This window comes from Pyxicephalus adspersus, chromosome 6, assembly GCF_032062135.1.
Source record: "Pyxicephalus adspersus chromosome 6, UCB_Pads_2.0, whole genome shotgun sequence".
Classification (NCBI taxonomy): domain Eukaryota; kingdom Metazoa; phylum Chordata; class Amphibia; order Anura; family Pyxicephalidae; genus Pyxicephalus; species Pyxicephalus adspersus.
This window is the reverse complement of record NC_092863.1, coordinates 70,626,282-70,643,992: the sequence shown is the minus strand read 5'-3', so window position 1 is coordinate 70,643,992 and position 17,711 is coordinate 70,626,282. Positions and strand designations below refer to the sequence as shown.

The window sequence follows — 17,711 nt, the reverse complement described above, 5'->3', positions numbered from 1 at the left end:
ACATGTTTTCCCCTGATAATCTGGCCATGGGATTAATAGAACACCTATCTGCCCCTCTATACAGGCTACATACCTAGTGGTATTATAAATCTATGTTTAAACGCCGACTAGTGAATGACTAATACCAGTTAGATTGTGTTCACATTTGAATATATACTAATATCTATAACATACTTTAGGAGCTGGAACTGTTAGATGCTTACAGATACCATTCTTTGTATGTAAGTGATTTACTGTAAGCTCAGAAAGCTTCCTATTCTTGGGTGCAACTAAATTCTAAAAGATAGCTTGAACTTGCAGCTCTTTTGACCCACCCACAAACCACTGAGAACCCTACAGGTACATGAAGGAACCATATGGCACTTGCCTTTAATCCGTAATGTTAGATGTGAAAAATGTAAGGTTTCTTTAAAAAGTTTTTAGTTGCACTTTGAGAAGTTAAGACTGGATAACACATAAAATTGCAAGGAGGCGGGTCCATTATCACAGAAGAGACAGGCGATCTCTGACAGCAATTTTTTAAAATAAATTCACCTGTTCATAGGCCATCGTGGGCACAGCCATCTCTTAAATGGCTGGCAGGAATAATATAATTCCCACAGGAGTTAATTCATTCCGGACAACCAGGGTATGTTGGCATACTTGGCATCTCACATTTCAGAAAGTATTCTGAACAGGCAAGTTGGTATGTTTTATTGCAGAAGAGATAGGCATGCCTGCTTACATTTCTTTTTCATTTATTTATCTTAAAGCTTTGATTTGAGCCTTTTGTCTCTCTGCTAAACCATAAACCATATCAATGTGCCTGGAAGCTCTTTAGCAGCTAAGTGAGAGAATATTAAAATCAAAGCATCTGTGTAAAATGAACCCAATTATGGTGGTGTAAAGGGTCATAAGGGATAATAGATAAACATATTGCAGGTGAAAAGTCACAATTCTTACATATGCTTTCATACCTTTACATAAAATGATATATATAGATTGTTGTGTAAATGAGTATATATAGGGTACTGTGTAAATGCTCTCTAGAGAGAAAGTTTCCAATCTGTCCTTCTCATTCCTTTAATCTGCATGATATACTGTTGGAAGACATTTCCAGTGTTCGTCTCTTACAAGTCTGATCAATATGCTAGCTCTCACCAATTCTGATATAAAAGAGCTCCTTGTTTAACCAGTATAGCTGAGTCAGGTTTAAACTGAAAGATATTTAGGAGTGCAGCCAGGTTTCTGATCTTACTTTTACCATATTGACTTACATATGTGTGTTATATTCAAACATCACAGCTTATCTTTTACAAAGCTCCCATTATCTATTAATATATTCTAGAAAGCTAATAGTGTATACCCTAGGGACTGCTACAAAATCAATAAGGAAGGAACCCTTCTAAAGTCCACAATACAGGACAAGGCGTGGAGATGTTGTGTTGTTTTAGACTGCTTATTGTTTGCTGCAGCACAGTTTGGACTGCAAACCCATACAGGTGTTTCATCAGAATATCCATTATAAATATTACATAAAATAAGGAGTTTAAAAATAGAGTTATCACAGAGTGGACAGACATACCGTAACACAAGGCAGCAAACAGCCACTTGTGTGTTTATAACACAGGTGGGTTTGATCTTTACTAGTTTAGTGCATTAAAAGGCCATTTAGATCATTGCCCCCACAACATACCGACCCTTAGTGTGCGTGTTCTACAAAGGAAAAGGCATACTTTTTTGATTTTTGATGTTTTTTGTAAGTCATGTTGATTTTTAATAGTTAATTATATAATACTTTTATTTACAATTTTGTTATTCTTGCATAGGTATCATACATTGCCATAAACTTTCTCCAGTGTGATGCTAGATGAAAACACATCTATATATATATATATATATATATATATATATATATATATATATATATATATATATAGATGTGTTTTCAGCTTGATCAGCTTGATCATACTGGAAAGGCATAAGGCATGGAACTTATTCCTTTGTTTTTACTGCTGTGTTTACAATAGGGTCCCTTTTCTCTTATCAATGGAAATCTTTCCAGAGGTAACAACTATAGTAAATAAAAGTCTGACAATGGTTTTAACCTTTCCACACTCTATCTATATATCTAAAACGTAGGGTATGTACACAAGTTAGATGATTCTCACCCCAAACAGTCGGACTTTTCTCGGGTGAGAATCTGACTTGTACAGAGGTTGCCCAACATCAGTCATCTATGAGTGACTGACGATGAACAACCACAATTAATGTGAAATCAGAGCATGGCGAGTTGCCTCTCCCTCGTTCCTTTTCTTGCAATACAACAGAACAGCAATGTGTGTACAGCACTCGTTCATTCATCTGTCACTCCTCATAAAATCATAAAACATAATTTCCACTGACAATAACTGAGCGTGTTCAGGTAAATGTGCCTAAGAACTAAAAATCAAAAGCTCTGAGTGTAATGGGGTCTATTAATAAAAAATCAGTTAACAGATCTTTGCTTTTTTTGTAATTGCCATATTTACATATTAACATCACTCTTAAATTTTTTTACTTAATCAGTGTTTGAATGCTGTAGCTTAATTGACCTAACTTGATGATCAGAAACTCTGTTTGTTTGAATGGAGTAACTGATCACCACTTCACCCAGCTGCATGGTGATCAGTGGCCATACACTTACAATGTGGCAGTGCCTAGAATGGGGAAAAGGTGCCCATTAGGGTGTTGGAAACAAACACCACTGATCTGGTGTTTCCATGAGTTTCTGGTGTGGTCCATGAGTTTCTCCACTTTACAAATAGCGATATAAAATGGCCATCAGACTGATCGCTACTTTGTAAGTATTGTGATCATCTTGCAACTGTGAAAGTAGCCATATTTTAAAACAGGGGATCCCACTAAACGGTGGCAAACATTTCAGGTTGTTCACAACTTTCCCCCTTTCAGCTCACTGATTGGCCTTTAAATAGGGCAATCTGAAAAATGGTGTTGTGAATAAATTGGCTCAGTGTTTTATAGGTATTAGCAATTTCTTGAAACCTGGAATAATTAGTTCAAATGAGCAAAAAAGAAACAAAAGTGGAGACAAAATATTAGGAAGACAGGTGAAACCTAACTTTGCGAAAAGAAAAAACAGAAGTGTATGACTCCGCATTACCCAAGCCTTGGTTTAAATTCTCACCCAGCACTGTATGGTATAGACAGGTAGAGTATACAGTACTGTGAAAAAGTTTTAGGCGTGTGCTGAAGAACAGGTTCACTGTACAATTAAATAAATCTGTAAATTGGTCACTTAACTAAATGGAGATTGTAAAATAAAAGTGTTTTGATAATGATTAGAAGAGGGATCTGTTACTTTTAATAGCACAGGTGGCATAAAAAAGCCTGACCGAAAAGCAAGAACAAACAGCAAGTATCCGTGACTCTAATAATTAATCTCCTGCTGTCTTTTTGGCTGTCTCCCAATGCTCTTGTCACTTGTAATTCTGTGGCTCTAGCAAACAGAGCTATAATGTATTTATACACATCTGATATTGAAACTAGAGCTTTGATAGTATCACTGTCAAATAGTTCCTGACATCCTGCTTTTAATATACAGGATATTAAAACACAGCAAAATGCAAACTAAAGTCATTTGGGGTTTTACCTTCCTAAATACTTGTCAGCCATTTGGAATGCTCAGTAACCATTTTTAGCTTATCAATTTATTAAAATTAAAACACAATAATACACTATTACAGCATGTGAATTACTGTACAGTAATACTCTATATCATGGTTTGAGGATCACAGTCCTGTTATATCGCGTTTTCGGCAAACCCATGGTGTTGTTTTGGAAAGAGCAGTGTGTAGATGCTGAGAATCAAAGGAGGTAGTCTGGCCAATTGGAATGCCCTATTTATTTGGATTTGACTGCACCAATAGCCAGCAGCCAATCACAACCCGGATTCAATTGTGATTGGGCATCTGTGAATCACGGATTTTTGTTTATTGTGGGTGGTTTTGAAACATAACCCCGTGATAAACAGGGGACTATTGTATATACTCAAGTATAAACCAAGATGTTTTGTCCTCAAATTGCTATTGGATAAAGATACTCTGGTTAGACTTGGGTGACACCCAAAAGTGGCATGTCCTAGAACTGCATTTGTCTCTGGTTTGACAGATAGACCTGTCATTGACAAGCTGTTTGTAACAAACTTTACATGCAGACTCAGTATCATCTACTGGTGGCCATGCACAAAATATCATTAGAAATAAAAGACCAAGTATAATCAACTAAAAAGTACAAAGTACTTAAAGCTAAAAAAGGAGGGAAAAGGATATACAGGCTCAGCCAATGTAATTTTAAATGTCTTCCACTTCCCCCTCCCCCCCCCCCAAAAAAAATGTAAAAATATAATATGATATAAATAATACCTTAGATAAATATTACCTTGGATTGCCCCAAAGAAACCCCAGCTCTCTTCTATCTTGGCTTAACCTGACTTATATGTGAGGAGGGATTGGAAATATCCCCTAAATACATACCTTGGTTTTATATTCAGATTGGTATACAGTATATGGTGATTTTATTTTTCCGGCATGTGCAAAATATAATGAAACGTGGCTGGTATCTTATTCAGGTACTTATACTATCTCTACTGTAGCAATGGTACTGTAGCAATGTCAGATCTGCAATGCACTGCGCACTGTAAATACAAACGAGAAAAGTTCAGGTACTTTTTTGTGTACTGCCATCAGTAAAAGAGCAAAGCTGATGTTTACATGCCAGTGCAGCTCTGTGCATCTCGGAGAACTGCATAAGGCTGGAGAAGATCAGCAGAGGAATCTGACCACACAGATAACACTAGAAACAAAAGCATAAAGTACCGCTGGGGAACTTCAAGAAGAAGAGGGGGACCACTGGAGATGAAGAGCACAGAGCCTGGAGTGAGCTGAGCTTTAAAACCACACTCTCTTTTCACCATAGCCTGTGTTGCACAGTCCTCACACAAACCAATAGAGAATACTTTGTAGGAGGAAGGTAAACTGGAAGTGCAGGTATTTTTGGAAGTTCTGCTAGTGCAGTTATGTAGATTTCATTTACATTTAGGCAGCATATGGTGCCTGATATACACAATGCACCCATCTTTTATTTCTTTCTGACAGTAAAGATTTACTCATACTGCACAACAAATGTCAATATTGTGTCTTTTTTTATCTTCAGCCACTGCTGCCTTGTAGCATCAATCGCATTTATCAAACATAGAAAGTAGCCTCCTCTGCCCCACAGCCACAAATCAAAATTAAACTTTCAATCATTGCCTTTCCATTGAAGGTTTGAACCTAAATTGGTGGCTACAGTGTAACATAAAACAATTATCACCTACGACTTAGGGCAAGTGATTAATAATTTATGACAATATATTGGCAATAAAAGCATATATCTGGATTCTTGTACTCACTGCAGGCCATTCTTGGGTATGGAGACAGTTCACTAAAGAAACACCCATAAAATTTAGGGAATATCTACACCTTCATAGACAATAGGCCTGATTTACTAAAGCTTCCTAAGACTGGAGAGGATACACTTGGAATTTTTACTACTTGTAGTAGCAAACTTAAGACCAGGAAAAGTCGAGCTCTGGTTTTGGGGAACAGCAGAACTAGACCCACCAATTTAATCAGATTCTCAAAACAGTTCAATTAAACCAAGTCTCTGGTGAGAATTGTCAGTTGGCAGTGTATTTATGTCAGCTCTGAACTAGTTGAAGTCAAAGATGCAACATTATGTGAAAATCAAATCTCCAATCTCAAACTCCTGAAGCAAAACCCAATCTAGCCCTCACCCCAACCTCCAAAACTAAGGGCTCCAGTTATAAACCAATGTTATTGCTGTACCACAGACATACCACACATTTATAAAGGTACAGCAGTGTGTGTATTACAAATGTGCATTGTGTTCATATTCAGGATTACAAGGCAACCAAGGCACAATTGGTGAGGATGGTGGTAGGATGAGAGTCTTGTTGTTAACCTCTGTTTTTATCATGGATTTCCCTCTACAGTAAGCAAACCCCATAGGAAACCACAAACTCCACAATGGAGCCTGCATTTTATGAATATAAACTACTACCTGTAGTACCACTGGGATTTCCACAATAAATAGTGACCTAAATTACTTAATAGAACTATATTAACCTTGCTGGATGCCTATTCTGTCAACAACAAAAGCTAGCTCTTTTCATCAGGGATCTTGGCACTAAAAACATTGATACATTGCTTTTTGCTTGTTGGCAAGCTTCTCCTTCCATAATTAAGGTCATTTTCTTCAATCAATTCAGCTGCTTGATTTTCTTCTAAAATAATGATCAGTTAAGCTTCATTTCATTCTTATTTTATTCTCATCAGAGTGAAAGAAACAAAGGAGGACTTTACTAAAAACTTAGATACTGTAATGTTTATGGTTGAAATGCATTTGCAAAAATGCACTTAGAAATATTTCAGAAAGAAATGTAACTGAATATGGACTCTAAAAGAAGAAAATTTCCCACCTCTGGCGCTGAAGGGCCCTTCTATATTTGTGTGTGGCATAAATGCAAAGGCATGGTATCTTGAAGTCTAAGGACTCTATTTATAAAACAGGGAATCTGACATTCCCTCATGGGAATCAAATACTGCCATAGAAACACATGGAATTGGAAGATTCACAGGAGGGAATGTCTGATTTTATGGTTTATAATGAAACCCCTACATTGTGTTGCAATAAGAAAGCCCATATGAGTGAATGAGCTGCCATTGTATGCAATACACCAAAACATATAAATGTTAATGGGCCTTTACTGCTAAACAGCTACAAAAAAAAGGAAAAAAAGGATACGCCCAAATCTGGTCTATCTAAAAGAGAGGTCTTAAGGCTAACAACATTGAAAATTATGCAATTCAAAAAGTGTCAAAAAGTAGCAATTTATTTATATGTCATATACAAATGAGAAATGATCATTGCATTTCAGTCATTGGTAAACAATCATTCAAGTTTCGGGTCCATAGACAGTCACAAGTTTGTATTCATACTTGCTTTTTCAGGGGAGTCAAAAATCAAGTAACTCAATAGTTGGCCCAAGTACATATATGGATTGCTGTTACTTGGGCTCTAATGTCCTTTTTCTGTAGCACTACAGGCGCCTTTTTGGGACCCAATAATCTACACATCAAGCTGAAACTTCTTGCTAGACCTGTCATTTGTGGTTTCATTCTCCCCTATCCACCAAAGAATGGTGATGTTTTTTTTCTTCTGAACCCTACCTTCAAACTGTGATTTGGTCTTACTAGTACAAGAATGTTCCCCTTAGATTAAATGAGTGGGACACAATGCTTCTTTTGAAATGGCTGCCCAAGGGAAAGGAGACATTTGATAGAGCCCAATTAACAGGCCTCAATATACGCACTTGAACTAATTATTGAGTTACTTGACATCTGACTTCCTACGTCCCCTGAAGAAGGAAGTATTGCAAAATGCATTTGGATTCCAGGAATAATTTGAATCTATATATTGACAGAAACTCATGTGGCTTTTTGTCTACGGACCTGACACTGGAATGATTGTATACCAATAACTTTAATGCATTGGTTGTTTCTCATTTGTGTATGAGATTTTAAAAACTGCTATTTTTAGACGCATTTTGAATTACATAATATTCAGTGTTGTTAACCCTCAGACCCCTTTTTAGACCACATTTTTTTTCTGTAACCCCATAACAGATTTTTCCCACCTTTTTGTATCCCTGTGATGCCTATAGGAGAAATTGGGATGTGGTTGTCCCCAGAACAGTTAAGCATAAACATTTATAAATAATATTTTATTAGAAGTTTATATTCCCACTCAAATAAAAATGTGTTTTTATTTTTGTCTGTGTCTTCACCAGAGCAAATCCTAATAAATTACTTTCTTAACATCTAACCAACAGGAACAAAAAAACAGAACTAATTAAAAAATTGCACACCGGCAGGATCTTTATTACAAAAAAGATGGCCGATGTTTAGTCTGTTCACAATCTTCTCTATACTGTACAATGAGCTGTGGAGACGCATCTCAGTATATGATCACAGCATACCTGGCTACCACTACCTATCTCGGGTGCAAGTGCGTCAATCAAAATGGCTGAAAAACCTAGAAAAAGGACAAAGCAAAGATGCCAGCACCAGTGAAGGCATGAGGAGAGGATATTATACTTAAAAATTGGTATGAAAATGTATTTTATTGTACAAGAGACATTGTCTGTTCCTTCTGCAATATAGAGCTACCTGCTTGCAGTGCGTTTCATTTTAGGTTTGGTTCCCCTTTATTAAAGAACAGAATTCAGAATACAGAACAGAGTTCAGAAAATAATTTCTGACATGTAACAATACACAGCAGCAGAATCATTTTTTTAAAAAGCAATCTGAGCTTCTGTCATTGACTTTATCTAAGCTGAGATGATGAAAGCAATCTGAGACAGGTAAAAGGAAGCCTTTCTTTAGCCTCCTCTCCCCCCATTGATCAGACTGCAACATCTTCATCACTACTTACAAGGTCTGCAGAAAGGGGCTAAACCCAAGTAAACGCAGGATTTTACATGACTGTGCCATCAATTAAACTAAGTTTTTTATTCCAGGAAATTTAGATGCTGACTCCAGTTAATGCCTAATCCATCCTTTTGGAGAAAACAAAAACAGATGAAGCTATGCTCAGTCCACCCTAAATATGCTAATAAAAGCTATTTTTAGGAAGTTGGAAACTAATATATTTGCATATTTGTATGTACATTATAACTCCAATCTTCATGTACTGCTATACTAAGTCACAAAAAAAAGATAAATTATAACATGTACACTTAATAACACACATGAAGTAATGGCAAGCATACACCACAGCAATAACGGTTAAATTAGGACTCTTTTAAACCAGCGGGCATGAAACCACATGGTTTGCCACTCCCGGGCACAGAGCAAACTAAAGAGATTCAGAAAGAAGTAGAAAACTGCCCTGCATGTAACCAGATTTGCATGCGACTGAAGTGAATTGTCAGCAACCAAACGGCTAAAAGCAACTTGTTGCTTGCAAAAATAATATCTCATCTACTTCTATTTATGTAAATGGGAGCAGATATAACTGTGGTTGAGCCCAGGGTCCAATTTTGTGGCTCACCAAAGGTCTGAAATGACCAATAAAATTAGTATAATAAAGAAACTAATCTTAAACTACTGTGCACCCAAGTACAAGTTTTTAAATGGCCATTATGAACGCAGACTTGTCAGTATACTGCTGGAAGTCTTCATGTAATGGTACCTGACTCTAAAGGAACCAGCTGAATGCTTGTTACAGAACAGGCAAAATGTTACTTCATAAAACATCACTTGAAACTATTATTAATATTAAACAGTATCTATATAGCACCAACATATTATACAGCGCTGTATATTAAATAGGGGTTGCAAATGACAGACACACATAACACAGGTGGGGGAGAGGACCCGGCTCGGAGCTATAAATCTCTCATTCCAAACATTTATCTGAATAATTGTGCTGCATCATGATGCCATAAAGTAAAGAGAGTAATGTGTATTTATTATTAATAAGTTATACTGTGATAATGAACACTGAGATACTTTAGAAATAGTCCTTGTTACCTTTTATGTTCCTCTGCCCCTATACAGGTGGTAAAAAAATCCATTGCGTCAATGGTAAATGTTCATCTATTGTTACCACATCTATCAACAGTTCTACATTACTGTCATCCAGATTATGGTGAGGAGGTGATTGGCACTTTTGTTTCGAAGTGCCGAGTTTTTGGGTTTAGTTTTCTCTGTGTGTTCTGCCTTCCTACTCAAATGAAAAATAAACATGCTCGCAGGTTACCTGGCATCTATGCAGACTTGCAGTACAATGTGTGTATTTCTTTGTATACATTACAAGTACCTTAGGGGACAGGGACTCATCTGTGCTCTCTATATTATATAATATTCTGGTCTTATATAAATGAAGTAATACATTCATCTATACAGAGCATTCAATGCATGGTGAGAAGCACACTCTCAGCTCATCCCCCAATCAAGACAGCAAGAACTTGCACAAACAAAATGAAATAGGAAAAGTGATCAATTTAATTTACCAATTTGATTGATTTGATGGTTTGCTATAATAAATTGTCTGGAGATGCAGAGACCAGCTCTAAAATGAAATTTACTGTCATCTCACAAAGTGGAATACCACTGCAGTCATTTAATGTGACCTTCACATTCCATTTTCCAAAATGTTTTTCCTATTCAGATTTTTTCTATCATATCAATATAGAAATTTGTAGTTTAGCAGCTAGAGGGAGCTTTTTGTGGTTCAGTGCTATTACTGTGCAAAACTCAAAAATTAATAACATGGGGAGTGTATTTTCTAGATAGTTTCTGTTATGTTATGAGTGAAAAGCAAGGCTCAGCCATTATGTTACAGTAAAAGGTAGAAGCAGAACCTGTATATGTAACAGGCATATATGGATTCTGCATGTACCTAGTCAATACAATCCATACAAAGACACAAGATATTTAAAATATCATCACATGGGTGATTATCATCACAAGAATATTAAAATCAGTCATTATTTGCATCTATTTATAAAATACTGGATAAAGAATTCCCTTCAAATGTAACCTATACTGAGAGAGTTATAGGGGTTCCACAGCTATCTACCTTCTAAGAATGCGAGTTGTCTAGCTGTCTCTGGCGTTGATACTTTTTGACTCACTGACCTGGAACAAGCATGCAGATTAGAAAGTCAGAACTCTTGATCTGCAGAAAGTAAAGGAGTCATCAGGATCAACATGACAGCTGGGAATCCTGCACAAGGAGAGGTCAGCTATAGATTTCTTCAGTTTCTCTTAGAATTGGTAACTTTCTGTTTTTATTTTTTTTTTTTTACTTTTGTCAGTTGGTACAGTGGGCTATATGTGGGAGCGATGCCCAACACAGTACAATGCCAGAACACTGCAATTTAGTCCTATGGCTCAGTTCATACTAATGCCCTGCACTGGTGGACCCTGAATAAAATAGTATATGCTGCCACTATAACACATTATAGCATGCAACTGTGCAAAGAAATAAAGAGGGATTTCCCTGCAAATGGAAGGTGTCCATCCATGCAAGCCTCTGTGGCATCAAACAATAAACAAATTGTTAATAAAGAATAATTATCCACTTCCAGGTGATGCCACTGCTGTGACCTTTGCAGGCCACACCTCTTTAGGCCACAGGGGCCCCAAGTTAGTTTGGCTCCAAGTTAGTTCTGCACAGGGGCCCATTGTTGCCTACATCTACCAATAAAGGGAAATCTCCCCAATAGGACACTAAGGGAAAAAAAAACTCTCATTCCCCAAACACCTGCTGCCCTGTATACTGGATGGTGGCAGGCCTGGCACCATGCCCCATCATGCGGGGCCAATGGTCCTGCACTGTAAGTGAAAACATCTTCATCCCAAAGAAGGGAGGAAAAGATCCTGCGCTCTGCTTCCAGCTGAGGCCGAGAGGTAGGAAACCGTATTTTGCACATGACTGTGGCAGATTGTGGCATTGGTGCCCAAAGATAACAAGGCACGTCTGGTCGCATAGCTTTTGAAAATTTGCACTACAGTTACAGCGGTGTGTGTGTGCGGTTTGCAGTTTCCAGGCATGCAACACCAATTCATTGTGCCCCAGCTGCATGGTTTTATACCTCTGATGTGAAAGTGCCCCTAGTCATTTTACTTGCCCTCAAGACAAAAACAAGCATGTAACCCCTACACTTCCTGGAATTTACCCTTTTAACCCTTTACTGGCACAAATTAAGGTTTTGGCTGCCATCTTCCCTTAGGTAATGTTGCAAGTGTCAGAAGTCAGGGGATGGGGGATAGGTAGTGGGGCAGGTAATGGGGTAGGCAGAGGGGCAGGTTGTGGGGCCGGCCTACCCCTTTCTCCAGTCACCTCAGCCTGGGGGGGGGGATCGGACATGACAGGAAAGTTTGCAGTCATCAATCTTGTGATACATGACAGTCATACATTACACACACACACATTCACTCACAGCCCATGCCCAGTGTGAATACACACATTCACTCACAGCCCATGCCCAGTGTGAATACACACATTCACTCACAGCCCATGCCCAGTGTGAATACACACATTCACTCACAGCCCATACACAGTGTGAATACACATATTCACTCACTCACAGCCCATGCCCAGTGTGAATAGACACATTCACTCACAGCCCATACACAGTGTGAATACACAAATTCACTCACTCACAGCCCATGCCCAGTGTGAATAGACACATTCACTCACAGTTTGGCAGCTCGGCTTGTTGCTGTCCCTGGTGCTGGCGGGTTGCAGCATTGTGTGGATGCAGTCGGTGCCGGGCAGTGACGAGCTCTTCTGGTGGGACAAGTGGCCCCGGGCGGGGGTAGGTTTGGCCTCCCCCGGGGTTGCGGAGCCTGGCTGCACATCCCCCTCCCTGTCCTTGCTCTGTCCGGGCCGGTTGTACGGCAGGAGGTGATCCCTCAGGCGGCGCAGAGTGGAGCCGGGCTCCGGGGTGCTGGCAATACTCCCGGGGCTACTACAGGGGGCGCTAGAAGGTATGGAGTCCGCTCCGGAGCAGCACAGGTTGGGCTGGGAGGAGGAGAACACCCGGTCCAGGACTTGCTTCCTCCTCCGTATCCCGCTCCAGCGGATGATTCCCGGCACCACCTCCTCCATGGGCCCCCCGGAGCCCTCCGGATCTTTCCTCCGATGGGGAGGGGGTGAAGGGCAGGGTGTCCCCGCACTGCGGCGCTCCGCTCCGGGCTTCCCACTTTTCCTGGACCGGCCCAGCTGGAGATTCCTAAAGAGCCGGGCCTGGAGAGAGGAGCCCGGGGTGTCCGCGGGCTCCATCGCCCTCCCGCCGGGTGACCCTTTCCTGCCGGCCCTGCGGCGCCTGAAGGGGAAGCAACAAGAATGGAGGGACCTTGGAGGCTTCAGCCCAGCCCAGGAAGAGCCGCAGCTAAGGGGCAGGAGGAGGAGGAGCGGACCGGGGAGTCTGCAGGGTACCCGGAGATGGCTGTGCCCGGACAGGCCGATTCTAGCATGATTCAAGGGGCAGCACTATGGATTACGGAGCGATAGACGCGTTCAGACCTCCCCGGTGTGTTACGTCTTCCTACGGCCCCATTCCCATCCATCCGCTCCCGAGCCCGCTGAGGAAGAGCCCGGAGCCCGGGGAGTCAGCGCCTGGCAGATGTCCATCACAGGAGCACGTGGAGGGGGCGGGGCCAGCCCATCTGCTTCTTCGGCGCTATAATTTCATTGGCTGATCACCTGTCACTGGTCTGCCCCGCCCACTCAGAGCCCAGACACAGCTTCATCACCGGACCGGAGAGTTCTCACACCCTCCCCCATCACCTGTCAGCGGTCTGCAGAGGGAGATCCCCAATTCACTGACATCCATGGACCAGGCAGAGATCCCCCCTCACTGAGATCCTTGAATAAAGGGTACAGAACAAGGATTTCCATGCCCACCCAGTCTATGGCCCAGATAACAGGACAGGGCTTTCACTGTAATCCCAGGACCATGGAAGAGGACAGAACATTACTTTTCAGGGTAACCCCTTTACCAAAGCAGAGGACAGGGTTTTGCCCACCCTGTGAGATCCCTGGGTGAGGGGAGAGGACAGGCCTGCCAACCCATAGTAATACAAGGACCAGACAGAGTTCATCCCAATACCCAGACCAGAGCCCCCCATTATTTGCTAACTTGTCTGGCAGACCACTGAGATCCCTGGAGAAGACAGAGCTTCCCTTCTATATGAGACTGTTCCCCCTTTACTGAGATCTATGTACCAGCCAGATATCCCCCTTCTCTGGGATCCCAGGACAAGAGGACAGGATAGGGATTTGTATTCTCACTGAGACCAGATAACAGAAGAGGGCTTTCACTAATCCCTGCACCATGGGAGAGGTCACTGACATTCATGGACCATTTGTGATCACAGAACTCTTCCCAGCCACTGTGATCTATATGACACATGAGGACAGGACAGGGCTCTGACCAACCCATGTGACCACAGACCAGGACAGGGTTTCCCTTGTATAGCTAGGATCCCTGGACCAGAGGTGAACACAAGGCTTCCCCCATTCCACTCTGGTTCATCAATCATAAGAGAGAACATGACTACTTAGTTTACTATGATCCAGGGACCAGGGCAGAGGACAGGGCTTTTCCTGCATTACTGCTATACCTGGCTCAGGGATAAGTCTAGGACTCCCCCTGCTACAATATGCTGGATCACATCTTCCCCACAGACACCTGTACAGTTGTATTCTGATCGCCTGACTATACTGCCCATTCACTGTGACCTCTGGAACAGAGGAGAGGACAGGACGTTGCATACTTCCAGCTACTGAGCTACAGGCTATCAGGTTTAACCATATACAGCTTCCTTTTCTTGGGGTTCAGCATGCCATGCAACTCATACAGAGGGTTAAGTGTTTAGGATCTGTCAGTGCAGCCCCCTCCCAGCAGTTGATGAAGTCATTGTGATTTGTTCACTCTCTAGCAGCAGGCTCATCTACAGCATGAGATAGGCAATATTATGCAGGATAGACATTCTCAATGTAGTGCTCCAATGTCTGTTTTGTGCTGGGGTTTCTACTAGGTTCATTAAATGGCCATCTGCACTGTAACAGTCAGTCACAAGGATGCCCGGATGAGTCTTTTTAGCATTTGTTGCAAATAGAAAACTGTATTTTGCGTTAATTTTTTTTGCATTATTGATTCAAATGTAAAGTATGCAGGCTGGAAGCTATGTACAAGATATATTGTCAGTAACTAGATCAGTAGCTGAATTGTATTTAAAATTCAGTGTTAAAAAAATAAAACAGCTTGAAATCAGTTTGTTATTTTATTTATTAAATCTTTAGAACATTGTGTACTGGTTAAAAATAAAAAAAGCATATATAAAACAACTATAATGCATTTAGTATGCTGTCTCATGTACACAATGAATGAATAATGCTCATCATGTTAATGATGGGATATCTGCATCCAAAATAAGTAATTAATGTAACACAAGGAAATAAAGTGTCAGGATGGAATGCTGATGGAGCAGCCTGCCGCCTATCAACTCAACAAAAAAAAAGTGAAGTATAATTTTCTATATACATAGTATATATGCAAGAGATTTGTTTAGGTTGCCTGACTTCTTAGACCAGGGGTGTCAAACTCAAATACACAGTGGGCCAAAATAAAAATTTAGACAAAGTCATGGGCCAAATTTGAAACTGAAATAGCACCGCTACTACAATTCCCTGTGTCAATAAAACAGTCCAATGCGGGGTCTAATGTTATGAGTGGCTGGAACTCCTTCTTAACTGAAATAGCACTGCTACTACAATTCCCTGCGCCTATAAAACAGTTTAGTGCGGGACCACGCATAGGCAAGAGGCTGCTGGTCTATAGAAGGGAGTGATGTCGCTACTACAATTTCCAGCATTACTTGTGTCTATAAAACAATCCAATGCGGGGCCACACATAGGCAGAGAGGCTGCTGGTCTATAGACGCAAGTAATGCTGAGAATTGTAGTAGCGGCACTGTTGATCACCTCCTTCTAATACAAATCATGAGCTCCATTGGTATCAGTGACACTGCTCTCTCTTGGTTTGCTTCCTATCTGTCTGACCGCTCCTTTCAAGTTTCTTTCAATGGTAACTCCTCCTCTAAAGGGCTTTGTTTCCCTCCACCTTGTTGCTGAATTTTTAAATACATGATTCAACCTCTAAACACCAGCATTGTGCTTCTTGTTCTCCTCCACTTCATGCTGCAAATAATGGCGATCACTCATCAGTGTGAGTTCCATACCATGAAGAAATGAGGACAACCAACCATCAATGACTAGAGGTCTGCTGAAATTTAGTTAAGGATGCTTTACATTTTTCTTTAAATATGTGCAGAGAGGAATATAGTGGAAAAGTACTGGGGTATGAAGATCTAAGTGGAAATGGTCTTTAAAGCAGTTTCAAAGTTTACCTGCAAGTCTGGTACTCCAGCAGAGGTATGTATATAATGGAGAGTGTACAATACATGCAAGGCCAAGTTCACAGGATTTTCCCAGTGGCTTTCCCACATTAATGGCATTAGATTACTGCAATTGCACCAAAATTCCCACCCTAAAATTCCTACCTAAATACAAGTATCACAAAGTTATACTTGGTTGCTTAAAGGTTTGACACCTCTAGCTTTGAGTCCAGCCCTTCCCGCCTCAATCCTTCTGTCTAATGAAAGCAGCTCAGTGTATTTTATAGTTGTTATAATTGGCTGCCTTTAGTAGCAAAGCTTTAAGTACCTAACTGATCCAGGATCCACTGGGTACAGAGAGGAGGCCTTCCCTTAACCCACTATCTCTGGCTTTGGGGTAAAGTCCTGGCCTTCCCACCCACAATCCAATAGAAGCAACTCAATGTCTTGTATGGCCCCTTTCAGACTTGCGGTAAACCTCAGTGTAGTGCCGCATGCCCAACCACACTTCCAACATACAGTTCAGTGGGAGTGTTTGGAACCACTTTGTACAAGTGTTTGCATGTGGTTGGGTTTCTGTTGCTGATTTGATGGTTTTGTGGTACAATTCCTAGAAGGGGCATGCGGCTTTTGTTCAGACAGCTGCTTTTCCTGCTCTGGAGGAATAACCAGACTGCCACCACAAACTCAAGGGCCAATGTGTAGACCTGTGGTGTGGTTTGCCACTCCTGGAGACATAGCAGCAGTGTTCACATAAAAATCGGGATGTCTGGCCTATGCTGCTCTTTTTGGATGTGGTGACGGGGTAGACCTTAGCTTTAGTAAGCCAAATCTTTGTATCAACTTTGGAGTAGTTGAGCCTTAGTAACAAAGTGAACCAGGATCATGTCAGTTCAGAAAAGAGGCTTTGTAAGCTACCCAATAGGATGCCAAATGGTGACTGCTACTTACATTTACTTTGTACAGCCATGTCTACAATTCATAGGTTAACTTCTGCGATATTTGCTCTTAAGCTGCACAATCTTAATGAGACTTAAATGTCTGCCAGACTGTTCACTGCACTTCTGGTTTCCTTTGATCAGATCAGTGATAGGTCAGTTGGCATTTGGCACATTTCTGATAAGCAGCCAGAGAGTGTAATGAGTCAAAATACAAGTTAGAACTGCAAATCACAGAATGGAATGATACAGTAATAATGGCACAACCTTCCAGTATATATTCACACTGTATCACTCATGCCTACCAATACCCGTTAAGGAAACATAATCTCTGCATCATTCTCACTGTGCCCTCTATGGCATCCAGCACTTTACAGTAAAAAAACTGGCTTTACTAAATGTTGTCAGGTCATGTCTTTTAGGAAATATCATTTAATGAACTATGATGACTGTATTTACCGTGCATTTACCTTACATATTTATTAAACAAATGGTGCTCAAGTGAGTTGTGAATTTTTGGAAGCTGCTAGCTTTAGTTGCTGCCAAAATTCAGATAGGAAAGCCTATTCAGCATTAACTGGAAAAATGTTCAGATGTTTCTAGGTAAATTGTTAAAGCTAGAACCATTATTTATTTTAGAGAAAAATACAGGTATTAGATTCAGTTAAAATATACAGGTTAAAATAACATACAGAATCTAAAAAATTCTTACACACAAATAAATAAAAGGATTACAACTGAAGCCAGACAGCTTTTT

The 17,711-nt window shown here is 40.6% G+C and overlaps 1 protein-coding gene and 1 long non-coding RNA gene across 2 annotated transcripts in view; one reads left to right on the top strand and one right to left on the bottom strand.

The window, feature by feature from the left end:
• The window catches only part of MCTP1 (multiple C2 and transmembrane domain containing 1), a 374,168-nt gene extending 360,927 nt beyond the window's left edge, over positions 1 to 13,241 (bottom strand). Inside the window, exon 1 of the mRNA XM_072416147.1 lies at positions 12,313 to 13,241. Coding sequence (XP_072272248.1) covers positions 12,313 to 12,897 — 585 coding nt within the window. The 5' untranslated portion in view covers positions 12,898 to 13,241. The remainder of the gene's footprint in view (positions 1 to 12,312) is intronic.
• Positions 1 to 17,711, top strand: part of LOC140334062 (uncharacterized) — a 420,558-nt gene that overhangs the window by 194,505 nt on the left and 208,342 nt on the right. The gene's annotated exons all lie outside the window — the stretch shown is intronic.